Below are 21,877 nucleotides of genomic sequence, written 5' to 3' on the forward strand. Positions count from 1 at the left end.
CGTCCTCTACACACCAATACGTCACCCACCAACAGGGGGCGCCATGTAACAACACGGTACACGCTCACATGGTAGGTAATGGTTACCATGATGGTAGGTAATGGTTACCATGATGGTAGGTAATGGTTACTATGATGGTAGGTAATGGTTACCATGATGGTAGGTAATGGTTACCATGATGGTAGGTAATGGTTACTATGATGGTAGGTAATGGTTACCATGATGGTAGGTAATGGTTACCATGATGGTGAGTGCCTACATCGTAGGTTCCCATGGTGTGGTAGCTTGCCTTATCGAGGAACCAGTCGGGTCGGCTGCCCATGCCATCGATGCGGACCCTCATCTTCTTCAGTGGAGCGATGTCATCAATCTCTAAGTTGAAGGTGTCCTGTTGGCCCCGCTCAAACCTTACACACACACACACACACACACACACACACACACACACACACACACACACACACACACACACACACACACACACACACACACACACACACACACACACACACACACACACACACACACACACAATTAAGGAACTTGATGCGGTAGTAAGTGCCAATCATTGCCAATTTGACAATGATTCACCTTCCATGAGGAATGATTAGAAAAGCTGACATGAAAAGTATTGAGACACATTCAGTAGAAACTCATTGAGAAACTGATCGGAGGAAATAACATCGGAGAGGCTGTGTGTGTGTGTGTGTGTGTGTGTGTGTGTGTGTGTGTGTGTGTGTGTGTGTGTGTGTGTGTGTGTGTGTGTGTGTGTGTGTGTGTGTGTGTGTGTGTGTGTGTGTGTGTGTGTTTGTATGCTCTAGCGTGTGTGTGAGATCATGCACATGGGTCTATGAGGGGTCACCTGGGACAGAATTCATACTTGGTCTTACACACGCTATTATAATCTTGCATATACACCACTATACTCATACACACACACACTATTATACTCCTTTTACATGTATGTATGTATGAGACTGTATAGTCGTATGTATTCCAATTTGAAAACCTACTTGAGTGAGAGTAAAAAAGTACTTTGTTATAAAGTTACTCAAATTACAAGTAACTTTACATTTTTGTATTGGAGTGCTTGTATCAATGAAAAAGACATAACGTGAGTGAGTGAGTGAGTGAGTGAGTGAGTGAGTGAGTGAGTGAGTGAGTGAGTGAGTGAGTGAGTGAGTGAGTGAGTGAGTGAGTGAGTGAGTGAGTGAGTGAGTGAGTGAGTGAGTGAGAGAGAGAAAGAGATGCACTCTTAAAACATTTCTTCACAAGTTGCTTCATTGTGTGCATTGTTCATTAAACATACATGCAACAGAAAAATGTAATTTAATTTCAAACAAATTTACACTAAAAACGTAAATTTATTTCAGCTCTGTGCATATGACAAAAGGCAAGAGTTTTGTAGGAACACAACCAATGAAACACTAACCAGGCTGGCTTGGTTAGCTGATTAGCCAATCAGATTTGTCTTCACGCGATTGCGATCCAGCCTACACATAGAATGCACACACACTCATAGCCAGAAACAACAACGACGAACAAGTTCTAGAGTGGTCTGCAGAATACAGAGCCTGTGTAACATAGTATCTTTAGAATTATATAAACTCTACCCCGCACCCCCTGCCGAAAAATATCTTCCTGCGCGTCTGCATCCACAGCGTTTCTAGTCCTCAGTCCCAACGTAACTGTCGACTGGTCTATGGAATCGCAACAATGTTGCAACCTACCTAGGGAGGGCCCGTCGCTAAGTATTACAGTCAACAAAGATAATGTGTTTATCAAAATACTCATTTTAAAGAAGGCACAGTGGAAAATGTAATTGAGTAAAAGGTAGAATTCTAAATGAAATATTTACTTGAGTAAGAGTAAAATTACAGACTTAAAAATGGAACGTGAAAAGTACTCGTTACCCGAAAAAAGTACTTTTTTACTCATTTGCGTTACTTGTAACACGTTACTACCCAACCCTGTATAGTGTATGTGAGATAGTATAATAGTGTATGTGAGAGAGTATAGTTGTTCATGCAAGAGAATATAGTAGTGTGTGTGAGAGAGTATAGAGGTTTATGCAAGAGAATATAGTAGTGTGTGTGAGAGTGTATAGTAGTGTGTGTGAGAGTGTATAGTAGTGTGTGTGAGAGAGTATAGATGTTTATGCAAGAGAATATAGTAGTGTGTTTGAGAGAGTATAGTTGTTAATGCAAGAGACTATATAGTGTGTGTGTGTGTGTGTGTGTGTGTGTGTGTGTGTGTGTGTGTGTGTGTGTGTGTGTGTGTGTGTGTGTGTGTGTGTGTGTGTGTGTGTGTCTGTGTGTGTGTGTGTGTGTGTGTGTGTGTGTGTGTGTGTGTGTGTGTGTGTGTGTGTGTGTGTGTGTTAAAATATCTGAAAAGATAGAGAAGATTCCAAGCTATTGTGAATATTTTCAAATTTGAGTCTCTGGGTTAAAAATTGAGGAAGGAGATAGGTCCCAAAGTTTGTAGAGAACAATAAAGAAAGAAAGAAAGAAAGAAAGAAAGAAAGAAAGAAAGAAAGAAAGAAAGAAAGAAAGAAAGAAAGAAAGAAAGAAAGAAAGAAAGAAAGAAAGAAAGAAAGAAAGAAAGAAAGAAAGAAAGAAAGAAAGAAAGAAAGAAAGAAAGAACCAAAATTATGAAGAACAATAGTTATAAAGATATCTATATATTATATCATCTTATATTATTTTGATATGGAGCTCCTGGACTCACGCCAGAGCTCCCGGGGTATTCTAGATTAGAATATTTTATAGAACGGGTGATATTATGAATCCTAAACGTCTGCGTCGTTTTTTCAGACGTCTCTGGTACTTTCACAACACGTAGAGACCGGCCATGGTTGAGAATGAATTGGCGGTCACAAGAGGAAGCCTCGCTCAAACTCAGGCGGCCACGCAAACAATCGACCAAATCTTTTTTTGGTGCGAACGCAGCATAACAACATCTCTGGAGATTCAAGAGTGAAATGACGCCAGAAGCTACCACCTCTTCTGTCAGCCAATCAGGAACTGTGGAATCAAACTCACTTCCGTTTCAGTCAAACTCTCTCACACACTACTATATTCTCTTGCATAAACAACTATACTCTCTCACATACACTACTATACTCTCTCACATACACTACTATACTCTCTCACATACCAGCTATACTCTCTGACATACACTACTATACTCTCTCACATACACTACTATACTCCCTCACATACACTACTATACTCTCCCACATCACATGCACTACTATACTCTCTCACATACACTACTTTTTTCTCTCACATACACTACTTTTTTCTCTCACATACACTATTATACTCCCTCACATACACGACTATACATTCTCATGCATACATGTACAATTAGTATAATAGTGTGTGTGTGTGTATGAGTATAGTGGTGTATTTGCGAGATTATAATAGTGTGTGTAAGGCCAAGCATTATTTTTGTCCCAGGCGCCCCTTCATATGTCTGTGTGTGCTGACCATATCATGCAGCATGTGTGCGAGACTAGTTGATACTTGTTTCATCTACACAGTACCAACCGGTCCTCGTTCTTCTGCAGGAACATCTCTTCGGTGCTCCCATTGAGCCCAAACACCGACATGAAGATATTGGTGTCAGTCCCAGCGTTCTGCACATCCCCAGTCAGCACCACCACCTCGTAGATGATCTTGAAGAAGAAATGTGTCAATAGAAATGAGAGATTTGTCCCTTTACCACACTAGTCAAGCCCTATTCCTGAACTCCTGCATGTTCCCTCTCACTTAGAGGTAATTAGAACAGTTGTGCAGAGTCCATCACAGTTATAAACAACAATGGCAGGCTAGTGTAGTGGTTAAAAGGTTTCCAACTGGTTTGGAACATCATGTCCAGTCTACCTGTAGGCTGATCTAGCATATCTTAGATGTAGTGTAGTGTCTACAAATTGTATATTGTTGGGATTTATTTTGTCACTCATCCTCCCTTCATTCAATACCTTCCGAGTGATGGAGATGGTCTCGGCGTCCAACATGTTGAACACTCTGGAGGTCAGCCCGTCTCCTCGGTCCTTGGCCAGCCAACACTTGCAGGCAAACTCGTATTTGAGGCCCCTGGTGGGCGCAGAGATGGCCAGTTCATCCACCAGCCAGCAGCTCTCAGGAGTAGCTCCGTCATGGCCCAGCTGGGGGGGGAAACACACAGTCAAAGTCATTGTAACTAGTAGAAAAGACCCTACCCCAAGTACCTTAAGTCAAGCGACAGTGTGCAGTGGATGTATGTAGCAAAGAATATGATAAAATAGACACTTTCCCTACCTGGAATGTGACTTTCAGTTCAATCCAGTGTGGTTGGTACATATATTTGAGTGTATTTACAAACTATTCTATATTGTATAAATTGGGTATTTCTATGTTAGCTACAGGGGAAGCTGTGGCCTAACCCTAACCCTAACCCGGATGCCTAATGTCTGCACGTCCGATAGTCATTTACCATATTTCTTTACCATATCCCTAACCCCTTGAACTTCTGATAAATTCCCTGTACGTTGCTTTGGAAAAAGGCATCTCTTAAAGTCCTCCTGGATATTCATTATGACCGCTCTAAAAATGCTAGCCCTTCTGTTCCTCCACACTCCTCACCTCCACCTTCTTGATCTCTCCCACGTCCGCCCCGTGGCACACAGAGCTTTCCAGGGAGCCCTCCTCGAAGCTGGTCCTGCCGTTGGTCATGTCCAGCCACATGCGGTCCGTCTTGTGCTGGCCGGCCCCCACCACGATGACGTAGGCCCGGCTGGAAGTGCTGCTGTCCTCAGCCAGGCCCGTGGAGACGCTGATGTGGTACGGGATGACTGGAGAGCACAGAGCTCATGTCAGTGGCGACGAGGGGGGGCACTTTAAGCACAGTAACACTAACAACAACAACAATCACTTTTTATGAATATTGTCGTAGTTGTGATTCGTAGTTGTGGTTGTTGTAGTATTAATGGTGACATAATAATGATGGTGTATGATATTTATTTATTATGAGTGAGTATTCAAATGGTTTTAAAGTTTTGTTTTTGTGTGTTAATCTTTCCCTTTGTAAAATGTGTTGTCAAGTGTGTATAGTGCTCCAGTAAAAACACCATAAGAAAATTGCTCTACTAGTGTTCTTACTGGGCAGCTCCTCCACAATCTCCTCCTTCTTCTTCTTGTTTTTCTTGTTCATGTTGCTGTCCACATCCTTTAGAGCTGGCGGCAGGTTCTTCTTCTTACTGTTCTCAGTCTCCCTGACGCCCTCGTAGCCCTGCAGAGACCACAGGTACACCACACATACCAGGATATGCATGTATTGCATGTTATGTTGCATTACCTGACAACGACACAAACATACATGAAGGCACAAACACAGACACACACACCCACACACATGCACAAAGACACACACAGACACAGACGTCTGTCTATGTCTGTGTGTGTTGAGTCTCTGGATCCTATTTAAGGTCTTGTCATTGGATTTGTCCGAGCTAAAACCTTTCACTTCAACCACAGTGAAATTGTATTTGAGGAAAAGATTCATGATCATGAAAACAAATATTAAGAATTGTATTTAATTAGAGTAGTCAAATTGCACACACACACACACACACACACACACACACACACACACACACACACACACACACACACACACACACACACACACACACACACACACACACACACACACACACACACACACACACACACACACACACAAACACACACACACTTTGGCTGTACCATGACATGAAAGAACCTGCAGATGCGTTTGTCCTCCTTCTTCTTGGAGAGCCAGCGCTCACACTGGAACAGGAACACCTCCTCCGTATCTAGGTCCACCACCTCCACCTGATCCAGGTACCACTCAGGGCTTAGCAGACTGTTGTCATGGCGAATCTTAATCTTGAACACTTGTCCGAGGTCCACGGCCTCCATGGTGAATGTATCCACCTAGTGACAGGTTAGTTATAGTAGGAGCTCTGCAGGACGGTTCCAATCATGATGATAGTTAACGGAGCTGTAGGTAATGTTGTATAGCTTTTATTGGAATGTAGTTTTTCAGGAAATGTGACAGCAATCCATCAGCTGTTGCTCACTATGAGTGAAGGAAATGGGCTGCAAACATATGTATTCCCAGTGGACTGCGCCGGCCTTTGTATTATTTGTATTGTAGTACAAATTTCAAATGATTACAAAAATGATAAGGATTTTGACCAATCACGGCACCTCCTCCCTGATTGGTTGGGATAGTCTATCCTGCCAGTCAGTCCCAGGTTTGCCATATGCTCCGTGGTGTATGTGTGTAAGCCTTTATCTGGTCTTACCGATCCTCGCTCAAACTTGTTGGTGTTGGTCTCTGACTTGCTGAGCTTCCTCTCGCCTGTGTCCCCCAGGTCGCCGTACATGGTGAGGAAGACGTTGGCGTCAGTGCCGGCCCCATAGACGTCCCCGGTCGTCACGGAGATGCTGTACATGTGAGCTGAGAGGAGGAGGAGGAGGAGGAGAGGAGGAAGAAATGGAAATCACTTTTCTTGTTCTGAACAACCACTGAGGACAATCATTTGTATTATCAATACCGTCGAGGTCGTTTTAGCAAAATGTATTATCCAAAGTAACTTACAGTGCATTAAGAAACATTATGTTAATGGAAAGGTAGGGGTGTCTTGCTCAAGGAGGCAAACAGGTAGACTGTGGCCGTTGGAGGGTGAACCAACAACCGTCTGGCTCCACTACGCTGCCCCCTGCCACCAGTATATATACGTATAGATATGTATATCTGCGTATGTACCTGCATATATAAACCATGTGAACCTACTCTCTAGCGCGTCCTCCACCTCGATCTCGGTGACCTTGAGGCTGCCATCGCGAGCCAGCTTCTCCGTGATGATGTCAGAGGGTACCAGCTCTCGTACCGTCTCCCCGTCGTCCTCCGACCGGGCCAGCCAGCACTCACACGGGAAGATGATCGTCTCCGAGCCCTGGGGGAGGCCACGGAACAGAGGAGGGTTGAGTGAGTAGTGTTGTTTGAACACAAAAAAACAGGCCTATTATGTCTTGAGTAACCATGTATAATATATTATAAATGGAAGTGGTTGATCCCTACATATAGATGTCTATAGATGCTTATTTTAAGTTTCTACAATCATTATGATTTTGGAAAAATCATCCTCCGACAACAATGTTTGTGTTGTGTAAGGGGCGATATCATGCTTTACGAATTTTTCCTTTGCTTTAGACTGTTATATGACGTATGTAATGTATACATGTTTTACCCTTTTTAGATAGCAAAATCTAAGTCCGAGCCAGGGGAAATATTCACGCCCACCGAGAACACCCCTCGAAATGTGCGTCAAACAGTGCGTCAAACTTTACTTCTGTAATAATGTGACGTCAGATTGTGCAGTGGGCGGTGCTGAAGTGCAGAAGTCCCACCTCCTGGCTACCCGCAGTGTTTACAATTTTGTGGGGGAGTGAATTTGCAGACGCACTAGTAAAAAATATTCGACCAATCGCAACAGAGCCGGCGTGCTGACCAATCTCAGCAGACTGGGCTACTCAGGAGGGGGGCAGTGAGAATAATATGGGGTATTTCCAACATACAGGCATGTAACCCTTTTCTAGTAGTAACCCAAAAAGCAATTACTAACCCTAAAAAAGCATGATATGGTATCTTTAAATCCCATAGGTCCGATCCTACCTTTCCCTTCCTCAGCAGCCTCCTGATCTCCACCCGGTCCAGGTGCCAGCCCGGGTTCACCCCTCGGTTGTCGTGACCGATACGGATCTTCTCGATCACATCCCCCACATCCTCCAGCTGGGTAGATAACATTATAAATGTAACAACATGATGCATCATATCATACATTCTGCATCAAAATAAGCACTCATCAAAGAAACAACCCCACTGAAATAGCAGGCATATTGTAGCAGGAATGACCATAACCATGGATGTTCAAAGTCACATTCTAGAATACTATACGATAATGCTACAGTATACATACAATAAAATCAATGTTTCATTATTGCTCCAAGTGTCCACTTACTGTCCTTACTTTTTTAATACCTTTGACTGATCGGTGGTGACCCTCATACCTCAACTATGAACATGTCCTCGGCGCCTCTCTCAAAGAAGATGGTCCTCTCCCTCTTGTTGAAGCACAGGCGCTTCTGCTGCGTGCACACGCCGAAGCGGCCGTACAGCACGATGAACACGTCCGCGTTCGTCCCCGCGCCGAACAGGTCGCTGGTGAAGATCTTTATCTCATAGGGCACGACTAGAAATCCACAAAAACAACGCACAACAACAGCACACACAGACATCTATCGTTTAAATTACGTCAACATTGGATTCAAATCAAATGGTGGTTGTGGGTTTAGTTATTTTACAAGGTGTGTAGAGCTCTGTCTGCAGCGGGTTGGGGAAGAGGTCCCGGACTATGGCCCCGTCGTCCTCCCCGGTGTCCAGCCACCTGCCACATGGGAAACACAGCCTCTGGCCCAGGGACTGGGCGTCGATCTCCACAGACTCCAGGAACCAGCCTGCAGACCCTCCTCCTGGAGAGGGAGAGAGAGGGATAGAGAGAGACGGAGAGAGAGAGAGAGAGAGCGAGAGAGAGAGAGAGAGACAGAGAGAGAGAGAGAGAGAGAGAGAGAGAGGGGATGGAGAGAGACAGAGAGAGAGAGAGTCAGATATTTGGAGACGTTTCTGAGAGAAGCCTTGATGATGTGTAGTTACCGTCGTTGTCATGTCCGATGCGTATCTTCTGTAACTGTCCGATGTCCACGGCCTCCACAATAAACTCATCTGTCATCCCCAGCTCAAACTTGTTCCGGTGTGTTTTGGACGCCTTGAGGTTTATCATGCCTGAAGACACACAAGTCCAAAACATTTGACAGTTATAGTAATGCATACCCTAGGAACCCAGCACCATATGTTCATTTAAATAGGTATTACCTGTGTCATCTTTGATACCAAATAATGTAATAAAGACGTTGGCGTCAGTCCCGGCGTATTTCTTCTCTCCAGTCTTAACCTTCAGAGTGTACGTCGTGGACATAGCTGGCACATCAAGAAAATAACCACATTTCATCATTTAAAGATCCCATATCATGCTTTTTTTAGGGTTAATAATTGCATTTGAGGGTACTACTAGAATAGGGTTACATGCCTGTATGTTATAAAATACCCCTTATTATTCTAATACTGTTCATTTATGTAAAACCATTTTCAGCATCTTTCAAAGATGGCCTGATTGTATCATGTCGCTTTAAGCCCCTCTTCCCAAATAGCCCAGTCTGCTGTGATTGATCAGCATTGCGAATGGTCCAAAGCTTTGCGAGTGTGTTGGGAGCGGGACTTCTAAACTTCAGCACTGACAGCACAGTCTCTGTGCAGTCACTGCACAGAGACTCTGCAGTGCAGTCACTGCTACTACAAAATCGAAATAACCCCATTTCCACCATTGAGTCACTGAGTAATATCAAAAGGTCTGTAAATGTATAATATACACAGTCGTCTGTCCGTAGGATGAGTGCAACCAGACTAGTCGGATCACGACTCATTTTAATGATAAAAAGGAAAAGTTGACCAAGGCCTATCAATTTGTAAATTAAACCCAATGCTTTGTTTTTTGGTTTGCTTCCTATTGCTGGGTTTGATCAGGTCCCGACTCCCTACATTGCTTTTTTATCAAATTAATTAAATAAAAACTGAAGAAAAGGAAGACTTATGGATGAGTTTGGGCTGAGACAAAAGCAAACAAGTGGTCATAAAGTGGTAAAACATTTTTCTTTGCAGGGTAAGGAAAGAATAGTATAGAGTTAAGTATAGAAAGTAAAGAAAAACAGCATTCCATGACCACAGACTCCAGAGACAAATGAAGAACCTCTTTAAGACCTTTCTGCTCAAGACCCAGCGTGGTGCTGGACTCCTCGTCGTCATCCTCGCCCTTCCTCATGAAGGCCTCGTCCACGGGGACAAGCTCCCGGGCCACCTGCCCGTCGTCCTCATCGATCGCCAGCCAGCGCTTACAAGGGAAGTAGTACCTGGGACAAACCTTCAAATGTTATTCAAGCCTACTATCCCAGCCGTGGAACACATCCCTAAGGTAGTCTGCCAGCACTGCTTTAGGGAGAGCTCAGTTAGGCTACATCAGCACATGTATCCTCAGATTATCCTGAACATCTTTCGATTAAGTAAACCTTGATGCCTTAAACTCATCAGCCTCAAAACATTTATTTGTAAAAGTTATATCTGCTTTCTGATTTACTTTTAGTAGTATCAATACTGGGGACAGGATAGCAACTGTTCGACTCAGAGCTGTAAAGCTAGTAAGTGTCTAATAACTAATTGGAATAACTAAATAGTAGATAATGGTACATAAAACCAAAGCCCCAGCATAACAGCCTTCCTCACGTGGTGTCGTCTTTGTCGTCTGTGATCTCCACCCTCTCCAGGAACCAGGCGGCGTTGGCGTTGGAGTTGTCCTGTCGGATCCTCAGTTTCTTCAACACACCCATGTCCACTGCTGTGATGTTAAAAACATCTTCCTGGACCACAAGAAAGAAAGGTTTCAGTCTTGCGATGGACTCTCAGTCAGATGGTCCTCCAGACAGTGAGCTCATTCTACTGTGTTAAACCTCACCTGGTTCTTTTCAAACTTGTTCAAGTTGTTGGACTTTCTGAGCCAGCGGTCCCCCGTGTCCCCCACCTCCCCGTAGATGGTGATGTACACGTTGGCGTCCGTCCCGGCCCCCCACAGAGACCCAGTGAACACATGGATTTCATAGGAATTTACTGTGGGGGACGGATAACAAAGAGAGGTAAACATTTTTGTATCTTCATGTTTATTGGCCAAAATGTTAAAAAATGTTTGCTAAAATTCAGCCAAACGATTCATTAAAATAGAATGTTGGTTGGACTGTAACCCAATCTCGGACCCCAGCGGCTGTCATCTGACAAGTATTTACTCCGGGGACAAGGGGCAGTATTTACCTCCGGGGAAAAGGGGCAGTATTTACCTCCGGGGACAAGGAGCAGTATTTACCTCCGGGGACAAGGGGCAGTTTTACCTCCGGGGGCAAGGGGCAGTATTTACCTCCGGGAACAAGGGGCAGTATTTACCTCCGGGGACAAGGGGCAGTTTTACCTCCGGGGGCAAGGGGCAGTATTTACCTCCGGGGACAAGGGGCAGTATTTACCTCCGGGGACAAGGGGCAGTATTTACCTCCGGGGACAAGGGGCAGTATTTACCTCCAGGGACAAGGGGCAGTATTTCTGTCCCTGGATAATGGATATCCGGGCCAGGGCTTCATCTTCCATGCGCAGGTCATTGGTTAAAGTCAGATTAGCACCTTGAGATGCAAGAGAGTTGAAGTCTAATGTTTCCTACACAATACACAAACATCGATATTTGGTTCAGGTGTTTCAGTTCCAAGCGACATTTTGGCTAATCTCGAAAACATAGATAATAAAAAGCGAAATCATTGTCAGACGATAGCCGATGGGTTCTGAGAGCCCGCTCAAACGTGATTGGTCAGTACTAATCAGTACTAGTCTGATACAAGAACCCCCATAGGCAACGGTAAATTTTTCACAGAGGTTAACCCTGACCTAACCATATCTCTCACCATAACTATAAATCTAATCTAACCCAAGCCTTAGCTCACCCAAGCCTAACTAAAACTCTAACCTACCCTAACACAATCCTAAGCTTGCCTCACCCTATCCTAACCTAACCATATCCAAAACCGAGTAGCATCCAGCTGCAGTCCCGGAGCCCAGCACTATGGTGTGGTAACGGCATCGTGGTGTGGCAGGTCGGATTTTTTTGACATTGAAGTACAGGCCAGCATTTTGTTATATATGTGTGTGTCAAATCATATATATGTTTGTATATATTTTTTTCATTTCTTTTGATTAACTATTATTAATTATTTTATTGAAATCTAACAATAAAAATTGACGATGAAAAACATTTATTTGTATTTTTTTAATTTGAATAATTATTATTAATTATTATTTTATTGACATTTCCAAGAAAATTTGACGTTGAAATCTCGACTGGGGCAGCTTGGGGCTGTGACGCAAAACGTCGAAAAAAAACCTGAAAAAAGCCAACCTGCCACACTACAGTGCTGTTGCCACACCAGAGTGCTGTTGCCAAACCACAGTGCTGTTGCCACACCACAGTGCCCGGCTCCGGGGCTGCTGCTGGATGCTATTGCCAAAACCATAAGTATATTCTAACCTGACCCACCTAACCCTGACTCAAAATAGAGAGAAAAATAAGGGTTGGATGGTCCAAAATGATAGCGATTGAGTGACTTGCTGAGACACCAGGCCCCCCTCTCCCCCATCCTCTCACTATCAAGGTCTTCAGTGCCCTCCGCCAGCAGCTCAGCTACGATCTCGCCGTCCACCTCGTCCCGGGCCAGCCAGCGGTTGCTCGGGAACGCAAGTGTCTCCACCACCTCCTGCAGCTCTTCGATGTACTCCACCTTGACTTCCTCCTCCTTCTTCTTCTTCTTTTTGTCCTTCTTCTTGTCCTTCTTGGGCTCCACCTTCACCTCCACCTGCACCATGGCCATGGTCAGCCGCTTGATGTTCACCATCTCCAGGAACCAGCCGTCCCCGATGCCGCTGCCGTCGTGGCCGATACGAATCTTGTAGACCTTCCCTACGTCGATGGCCTCCACCTTGAGCAGCAGCAGGAGAGGTGGAGACACCTGGTCATACCTTTTCTTAGAAGAACAAATACCCTTCCTCTGAATCAAATCCAAACGAGTGCTAATAGAAGGCTTTTCGTTCAAAACACTAACAACATGAGGGTGACCATGCAACAAGACCAAGAAATTAGAAATGCACAATTAGAGTACAAATCATAGTAACAGAGTTACTACTCAGAGGAGGAAGGAAGGAAATGACACATGAGGTGGTAAGGAGAAACTGAAAGCTAGTCTCCCCGATCAGACATTAGATAAACTAGAGTTCTCACCCTCTTTTTGTAATTAACAGGGGTAATTGTTCAATGGAAAGTGTAGTATACTATGCATGCAAATCAATTATTAAATAGCTTTTACTGTTATTCAGGGCTGAAAAGTGCATTGACATTTTAAAATGCAAGGCAACTACTATTTGTTAGTTGAAAAATAATAATCATCATTGAGATTAAACATCTCTTCTAGTGTCCTGGCTAAGACAGGCAGCAGTAGCCTACAGTCACACATAGCATACACACAAAACAATCGAAAACAAAACTAAACAAAACGGAAAAAAAAAGAGAAAAGAGAAGGACAACTAAACAACTAAAACAGTCCGCAGGGGGGAAGGGGGATATCTATATTGCAAGAAATTTCGGGAAGCTGAAGGAGGAGAGTAATATTAAGTTTGAGCAACAAAGCGTAAAGACATTTCGGGATGCTCAAGGAGAAGAGTAATGTTACATTTGAGAAAAGTGTAGTCTTGTGGTCAGTGGCGGTTTTAGGTACGGGTGAACCAGGCAGCCGCCCAGGGCGGCATATTTGTGGGGGTCGCCAAATCACATGGGGGGCACCACGAGCAGTAAAAAAAAAAAATCGCGCTGCGTAGCGGTTATCAATCAAGTACTACATAACATTGTGTGGGGAATAGGTATTTTGGCGCCCCCTCTGGCTGCAGGCGCACACCTGCTCGTTGAGAAGGTGCCGTGCACAGACGGAATGAAACCCCCACTGAGTCCGTAGGTTCACGATACAACCCCCCCCCCCCCCCCCCCCTCCTGCTTTTTGAGCAAATTACGTTAATAAATTGCATTCCGATTGAGGCGTAATAATACGCCTCAATCGGAATACAATTTTCTGATCGGAATAGAATTCCATGCGGAATAGAAGAGGTGGTGTAGTCTGCTATAATCGACATGTATACACTTTTTCCGATTGGTTTGGGGTGGTTGCGGCTACTTTTTAACTTAGCGAGAAGGCATAAGCCGCTGCAGTAGTTTGCAATTGGTCCGTCGGTACCTTTATGCACACCGAACTAGACCGCTGTCAAGGGTAGTGGATTTTTTGCCTGATTCACGTCTTTCTTCTTACTCTGCAAGTATTGTCCGGTAATTTATCAACCCCAACGTCTTTGGCGGACTATTTCTCTGTTGATCAACACTACGATTGGTAATTGTAAAAAGACACACTGTGTGAAGATATTGTTTCGTTTTGGCAAGTAGCCGTGTAAATAATGTATAGAACGTCGCCGGTCATTATCGAAAATAATACCCTTCAGGGGCTGTCGGGGCTTACTTTCCAGATAATGACCGGCGTTCTATACAACATTATCCCTTACATATAAGTCCAGACCAACATAGCGGTTGTGCGTGAGAGACATAGGGACGTACGCTTACCGCTTTTGTAAATGCCATATATAGCCTACATGTTAGGCTTTCGGTACGAAAGGATCCAATCGCAGACAGAAGGCTTGGTTACAAGAACTTTCTTTGAGTTTATTCCCAGCAAGGCACAAGTATCATACTGGCACGATCCGACAGAGACTGAATGGGCACACTGAGCTTAAGTAGCCACAAACCAATCAACACACATTAGCAACAGGTGTGTTCAGAAACTCAGGGGATATCAGCAAACCAAAGAAAAGCACGAAGTAGCAGGGTGGAGTCGAAAGTACATTGCAATCCAAAACACCACCAACTGACCTACAAAATGTAAATAAATAATAAAAAACACATGTTGCTGAAAAAACAGGAACTTAAATATCAGGATCCCTTACACTACAGTACATTCGGATTTGCATGATAGGAATAGATCTATTCCGATTAGAAATCTAATCGGATCAGAAGTTTCAATAGCCGCGCTTACATGGACACTTCTGATCCGTTATATACAATAACTCCATATTTCACTTCTCCCGTCTTTTTTCTCCACAAGCCGAGGACTGTCGGCAAGCGCTTCCGAACCTGTCGCCATCTCGTTGCCTATCAACAAATATTTCCCCCCCTCTGTTTTCAAAAAGAACATCGTGCACACAACATCGTCGAGTGCCATTATGACTATGCCAAACCTATGGGCGGCAGTGTAGGGAGAAGGATAAAGCCATGCAAGCCAATCAGAATCCTCTGAATCAACAACAACGATTAACACGAGCGACTTCCTGTTCCTTTCAAAACAACAGTTTAATTCATTTTTCACAATTTACCGGCTCTCGTTTTGAAGAATAATCACTGAATAATTTGTTTCAATGGGAATCACGACGGTCTATACTTTCAACATAAAGTGTACATATTTATAATTTGAAATTCATCCCAGCCTAACCACATATACTATAGGGGCTATACATATAAACACATTTCCTGATTACAGTTTAATGTAACAGTAAGCTGACACCATCGCTAATTAACACCACAACTGCAAATTAACCACACAGAGATATCCATGGCAACCGGTCAAACATATTTTCTTTTTGCGATAATTCTGCCCGTGCATCCGCCGTGTTGATAAACAAATAATCCCCCTATATGGCGATAGGGTCGTTTGTGTGGACAGACAGCGGGCACTCAAATGACATTAAGCATTTTCTGGAGCATATTGTTGTATATTGACGCTTGAGAACCTAAAATACCGTTTCTCCCAGTTGACACACAACACATAACCGGCATTATCAGAAATCTCCACTTTGGCCGGAGTTTTTAGAAATAATCGTTTTCTGTGATAAAAACTGGGTTTTGGTGTAAATTTGAGGCCAAACCGCGTGGAAATATCTACGTATTCCCTTCGTGCCTGTCCACACCGACAAGGGTAAATCTACAAATGCATAAATATTTACCAAATTAGCCTTTCCATCCACACTAAAACGGCGAATTCCGACACTGAAAACTATGTTGTAGTGTGGTCCGGGTAGACGGAGGCTTTCAGAAACGATGACGTTTGGTTGCAATGACGCTGCCACAAGCTTGCACTCGAGACCGAGACGCTCATCAAAAATTGATTTCCCTGTACAATGTACTTTTGTATCTCCAGTTACAACTCGACATATTGTCGTGTGGCAGGAGTCGCGTAACCATGACAACTGTTTATCAAAATCATTTCAATGTGGAACGTGGATGCAAACCATTCCGAAAACTGCCGTACATGAAAACGATAGTGTGGACGGAGATCGTTTTAATTGCGAATGTGCGTTTTTATATTTACCCGGGTTAGTGTGGACAGGGCCTCACTCTCACTGTCAGTGAACTGCCTGCTGCTGCTGTGGCTGAGTGCGAGCTGAGGGGCTCGGAGTATGACTGAGATTTGATGTTGCTTGTGCATGTGAAAGTCCTTCCGTTCAAAGTCTTTTTTTCTTTCATATTTTCAATTTTTTTTAATAAAAGTATTCCTTTTTTTATAAAAGTATCGATACTAAAAAATGTGCGTAACGTATTGTTTTTTGCGTGAGGGTATCGTCATACCTTTCTAGTATTGTATGCCGTGCATCACTAGCTCTAACAGGGCCTTTTACTTTCTGCACTTTGTTTTTGTTTAACTCTTTCACATTGTGGAGGTGGGTAACTGTGAGTGCATCATTGTCAAACTTGGCCAGCAATCGTTAACGTGTCTGTAAAGGTTCCAAATCAACGCCATGTAAACTGGCCACTGTAGAATCACACTTGTTAAAATCCCCCTCTCAAAGCTTCATCCACTCAAACAAATTAGTTTTCTTTTTTGGAATATTTCTTCAACAAAACAGGAAACCATGTGTTCCTCTCCCCTCCATGTTTTGGTCTGTGCCGTGGGATCCCAGAAATTCTGCTATAACAGAGTAGGACAGCTGGATCCGACAATAGAAGGAAGCTCAACTAAAAAGGTGTGTTACAAGATGGTGTTTGAAAGTATCAACAGATAAATGAATGGAGAAAACATCAAATCAAGAAGAAGAATAAACTTATTTTCACCTTGAAGATCTCAGTGGTACCACGCTCAAAATTGTTGGAGCGGTTCTTGAGAGCCAGAACCTCTGTTTTCCCCTCCTCCCCGTAGATCTGACAGTAGACGTTTGCATTGGTTCCTCCATTTCGCAGGTTCCCGGTGGTCACGGTCACCTCATAGTTGATCACTGTTAACGAGGCGGCATGGTTATTGAGTAGGTCAGTGATGCCAAACCAGGGGTATGCAAGTCTGTGCTTGAGACGGTACTTGCTTTGACATCTTGATACCAACAAAATAATGACAACATTGATATCAATATTTGTTGAATCTGTCATATATTACATATGCTGATCACTGATGATCATGATGTCCAGAATTTGAATTAGCTCCAGTAATAAGTGATTGGTCCCTAAACTGTTTCATGATATTCACTTCATGGGGTTTTCCTCATCTAGAAATAAAATGTTCATATTTTCTGCTGAACAATAATAATTTCAATGTTTTAAAGTGCAGATTACCAATACAATACAGAACAAATCAGAAAAACAACATAACCTTTGTTTCATTCACATCCATGTCATGGCCATGGAATACAGAGGTTTGTTTCTCAGTGGATTTGTCATCAATTAAGGTTAAAAAACAAATTTAGCCCCCATGACCCACGCGGAAATGGAGGCTAACTTTATGAGAGCCCTCAGTCCAAAAAGCAGTTTTTGAAAATATATTTTCTGCTGAACAATAATAATTTCAATGTTTTAAAGTGCAGATTACCAATACAATACAGAACAAATCAGAAATACAACATAACCTTTGTTTCATTCACATCCATGTCATGGCCATGGAATACAGAGGTTTGTTTCTCAGTGGATTTGGCATCAATTAAGGTTAAAAAACTAATTTAGCCCCCATGACCCACACGGAAATGGAGGCTAACTTTATGAGAGCCCTCAGTCCAAAAAGCAGTTTTTGAAAATATATCTTCAATAGTTTGGCCTACTCATCAGCTCCAAAGTGTACATTATTATCATGGATGCTCTGCTCACGCTAAGTTGACTTATGAACAGTACAATTACAAGCAAGTACACGGAGGTCATCTCAGAGGTCACAAAGGTCAATGTGGGAGTGTGTGTGGATGATGGCTGGTTTAATCAGTCTCACCTGGCCCAGTCTGACTTGAATCTGGGACTGGATGAGGCTGCACACTTGTTGCATATTGAGTAATCAGTGTGCAGTGGTTAAACCAGCCATCAGAAGCAGAGCTCCAGTCTGTAGTGTCAGATATAATGCAACACGATACAAAGTACAGGTTGCTTACACAACAATCAGTTATATAGGTAATATTATCTTAGTATGCTAAGATAATATTTCCCAAAAGTTGTTTGCGTGGATGAGGGCTGGTTTAGTTTAGCTGGTTGAGAATGATGGGCTGGGGGAGACTGCTTCAACAAGCCATCATCCACACACTCCAGCATGATTAAAACAGAATGGCAATATGAAACATGATGATGGGTTCAGCCATTACAATAACAAATAGTCTCATCATGCTGAGACATCCCAACGTCTCTATTCTCCTTTCTGTTGTATGTAGCAGCTATGTTAAAGGGGTGATATTATGCCACCACGTGTGAGTGGGATTAGCCTTTAGAAACCGTTTCAAATTTGCCATTTCCCGTGTTTGAGTGACAGCACAAGACTAGAAAAAATAATACTAGATTTATGCTGGATAGATCAATCTACCAGCCTACCCAGTGGACTGTAGCAAATGTTGCTAATCTATACATATGCATCTAGGTGGACACTCCCACTTGTCCATCAGTGCTGGTTCTGCTACGTCCAGGCGTACAAGTGGTGTTTATTGAGACAAATACGACAATACATTAATCAAGTATGATACTAAATGTGTTCTTGTCTGAGACACATAATGTTAATGACAGGAAGTGTAACAGTGTTGTTGATATTTAAAAGGGATGGTGTTTACTTACTTCGTTCGATGTCCAGGATCTCACTTGGATAGATTTCCACCTCCACCTTCCCGTCTGACTCATCCTTGCAGAGCCAGCGATGGCTGGGGAACATGTACTGCTTCCCGTGGACTGGGACAGAGATCACAACACTGTCCAGGAACCAACCAGCACGCAGCCCTTCGTTGGTGTGGCCAATAAGGAAGCGGTTGATCTATGAGACATCATGGATGGCCATTCTTTAGGTTAATCAAACAGGGGACAGAGTGGAAGCTCCGATGCTTTAGCTTCTATGCACCCCATATCTGGAACAAACCCTTCCAGTCCAGAACTCCATTCTGGTCTGCCTCAACACTTCACACTTTTACATCATGGCACAAAACGTTTATGTTTCTTGCAGGAGTTTGTTGGAGTTTGTCTGCACTGGTTTGTTTATTATTTAAACGTCTTATACCAGGATCGTCTTTAATTAATTTAAATTTGAATGATTGTCATTTAAATAAAAGTGTATTCAAATGTGATTCCTATGGAGCCCCTCTGGGGTCAGAAGATAAAGAAAAAGTGTCCATTAGAGACGCAGTCAATTCTTTAAGGTAAGACTGATTTGATCTTGAATCTTTGGCAAAAGTCTATTTTAGTTTAAGGCATAGACCACACAAACATCAAACTTTGTCAGCTGTTTTCTTACCTTCAAAAATAAATCCATATTCTCGAGGCACCATAGGTTTTAACTCAGAGACGGATTTTTCCGAAATAATGTAAAAGATGTGTTTGAGCCTATAGACGGAGGGCTGTCTTATCCATTCATTTTGGTATTGGGATCAGGACAGGATCTACAATGTGTATTTTTTTCTAATCTATCATTTTCAAAGTCAGGAAACGCCTTGGTCTGCATTTGAGCAGAGGTTATGTTCTACTGCTGTTGTTTGTGTGGGGGTCTGACTTGCTAGCTGGCTTTGCTCTGCTTTGTTGGTCACCCTTGACTACAAAGGTTGCGGTACGTGCTTCACGACCTGGTGTAATGGATTTAATTCACCATCCTCTACGGACAGGTATTCCGTTAAACAAGCCGGATACTGGGAGGATTGTGAGACTTCAGTTCAGTGGAGCACGCGCCTGGGTTCAACTGGAGAAAAGGTGGACTCTCCCTCCTTTCATTCTATAATTCGCACTCTTCCACTTTCATATGTGGTCCTAAATCAGATAGATCAGATGAACCAATTCATGCAACTTTTGATGTCACTATAGATATTCGACACAATTCTCTGCTGATGAGAGAGAGTGAATACAAACATGTCATGGCTGCGATGGAGGGAGTCATTGGATGATGGATGAGGATTAATAAGGCTTGCAGTGTGTGAAGATCATCCCTTTGACGCCACCTGGATCCCACCCTGAATTGGACGTACCACCAATAATTGGGATTGATTATATTGCAGATACTTTTTGGAGACTATATATATCATTCCCTATCTCAAATATCTCTGAATGACTCTAATGCTTTAAATTTGTAGTATAGTCTGCTTTGTTTTTTCGTCCTGTCCTCCACAAACTCTGCCCCAGACACGTTTTTCTCTGAGTTTGAGCAGTTCTTTATATTTCTGTTAAAACACCATACCGTTCCAATGTCGAAGGTTTCTACTGTGAAGATGTCAGTGCGGGCTGTCTCGTAGTAGTTGCTGAGGTCATTTTCTGAGACCATCAGCATCATCTTGCACGTGTCTCCCTTTTCCCCGTACATCTTCACAAACACCTTGGAGTCAGAGCTGGCCCCATTGATGCTGCCTGTCTTGATTGCGATCTGGTAGTTAACATCTGGTTCAAACAAACAGAAAACACCCATTTACTGACCGACGGGACCTAAGCACTGTGCACCTCATGTGGACAGAGCTGCTAAAGGAGAGGATTGATGACTGGATGCTGTTGATGTGACAGTAGTATTACAACCGTTATTCCATGCTTGAATAGTTCCTGTCATATTGTTTAACAGCTATTATTCATCAGATGTCCAGAGTGCACTCACTGAAGAGACGCAGGCCCTCTCCAGCAGGAACTAACTCACGGATAATCTGGCCGTCGTCTTCATTACGATCCAACCACCTGAAAGGAAATAGGATTTGGATTATATCTGTGCTGAATTAACAAACTGCATTGTAGGGCTGTCCTGAATAAGTTATTTCAAGTTGCAGAAGTATTAGCACTAATCAATCACCCTGAGAAAAATCACACAAGATGGAGCAGCATAATATGAAAACATCCTGTTCTATTCATGTTTATTTCAATTACCAACCGTTATTATTACTAGGTAGGAGCTTTTGGTCTATATTTTCCTGGTTCAAACATGAAGAGCACTCACCGCATTTTCTGCAGGAAATGCATTTTCTAGTTATTATTAACATTTTCCTTTCTTATTATTGACTAGGCTATATATATCAATATATTGGCCTATATATTGATTTTTTTTTTTAACGCATCCAAATATATCATCTTCCAAAAGTAAAATGTATTACTTATATGTTCATGTCAAATATATACTATAATTTCTTACATTTCTCAAAAAATTAAAATAAAGAAAAAACATTCATGAAAATATGTATATATCATCTCACTATTGATATATTTTAGCATCAAAATTATAATTTCATTCAGAAATTCCCTAAAAAAGAATTAAAAAAAACAAAAACGAATAAATAAATAACAACTAAATAAATAAACGATTAACACCCAATGAAAATCAAACACCTTCATCCTTGTACCCTGTGAGAATCATTTCCTTTAACGTATTTTTGAATTGTATTATGTTTGGACATTGCTTGAGCTCTTCTTTAAACCTATTCCACAATTTTACCCCACAGACAGAAATACAAAAACTTTTTCTGGTTGTACGCACCTTGTTTGGAAATGTAACAGTTCGGAATTATAAGTTACAGATGTTTGTGAATGTTTTAGTTATTCCTTCAATCCCTTTTTACCACTTTTTTTTACCACTTTTTTCTTACCACATCTATCTCATCACAT

The 21,877-nt window shown here is 42.7% G+C and overlaps 2 protein-coding genes across 2 annotated transcripts in view; both read right to left on the minus strand.

Annotated features, from left to right (window-relative positions):
* The window catches only part of loxhd1a (lipoxygenase homology PLAT domains 1a), a 32,147-nt gene extending 21,459 nt beyond the window's left edge, over positions 1–10,688 (minus strand). The window contains exons 1-16 of the mRNA XM_056578002.1: positions 10,655–10,688; positions 10,426–10,559; positions 9,907–10,055; positions 8,965–9,069; positions 8,746–8,874; positions 8,397–8,564; positions 8,103–8,284; positions 7,708–7,824; positions 6,826–6,988; positions 6,335–6,489; positions 5,751–5,960; positions 5,145–5,274; positions 4,629–4,837; positions 3,986–4,171; positions 3,552–3,679; positions 290–407 (exon numbers count right to left, since the gene is read on the minus strand). Coding sequence (XP_056433977.1) covers positions 290–407; positions 3,552–3,679; positions 3,986–4,171; positions 4,629–4,837; positions 5,145–5,274; positions 5,751–5,960; positions 6,335–6,489; positions 6,826–6,988; positions 7,708–7,824; positions 8,103–8,284; positions 8,397–8,564; positions 8,746–8,874; positions 8,965–9,069; positions 9,907–10,055; positions 10,426–10,529 — 2,253 coding nt within the window. The 5' untranslated portion in view covers positions 10,530–10,559; positions 10,655–10,688. The remainder of the gene's footprint in view (positions 1–289; positions 408–3,551; positions 3,680–3,985; positions 4,172–4,628; positions 4,838–5,144; positions 5,275–5,750; positions 5,961–6,334; positions 6,490–6,825; positions 6,989–7,707; positions 7,825–8,102; positions 8,285–8,396; positions 8,565–8,745; positions 8,875–8,964; positions 9,070–9,906; positions 10,056–10,425; positions 10,560–10,654) is intronic.
* On the minus strand, positions 10,631–21,220 carry LOC130372771 (lipoxygenase homology domain-containing protein 1). Its single transcript, XM_056578931.1, has 7 exons — positions 21,216–21,220; positions 20,883–20,959; positions 20,478–20,674; positions 18,881–19,073; positions 16,925–17,085; positions 12,377–12,707; positions 10,631–10,806 (listed from the first exon to the last, which is right to left on the minus strand). Exons 1-7 carry the CDS (start codon positions 21,218–21,220, stop codon positions 10,631–10,633), a joined length of 1,140 nt encoding a protein of 379 aa, XP_056434906.1.
* Between the last annotated feature and the right edge of the window lie 657 nt (positions 21,221–21,877).

Source organism: Gadus chalcogrammus, chromosome 19 (genome assembly GCF_026213295.1).
Source record: "Gadus chalcogrammus isolate NIFS_2021 chromosome 19, NIFS_Gcha_1.0, whole genome shotgun sequence".
In the NCBI taxonomy this organism is placed as follows: Eukaryota; Metazoa; Chordata; class Actinopteri; order Gadiformes; family Gadidae; genus Gadus; species Gadus chalcogrammus.

Coding starts and splice junctions, on each gene's coding strand:
- LOC130372771 (XM_056578931.1), bottom strand. Junction 12,708..16,924: donor GTACCACTGAGATCTTCAAG/GTGAAAATAAGT, acceptor CTGCTGCTCAAG/GTGGAGGCCATCGACGTAGG. Junction 10,807..12,376: donor GGGCACTGAAGACCTTGATA/GTGAGAGGATGG, acceptor CGTCCCCCACAG/TAAATTCCTATGAAATCCAT.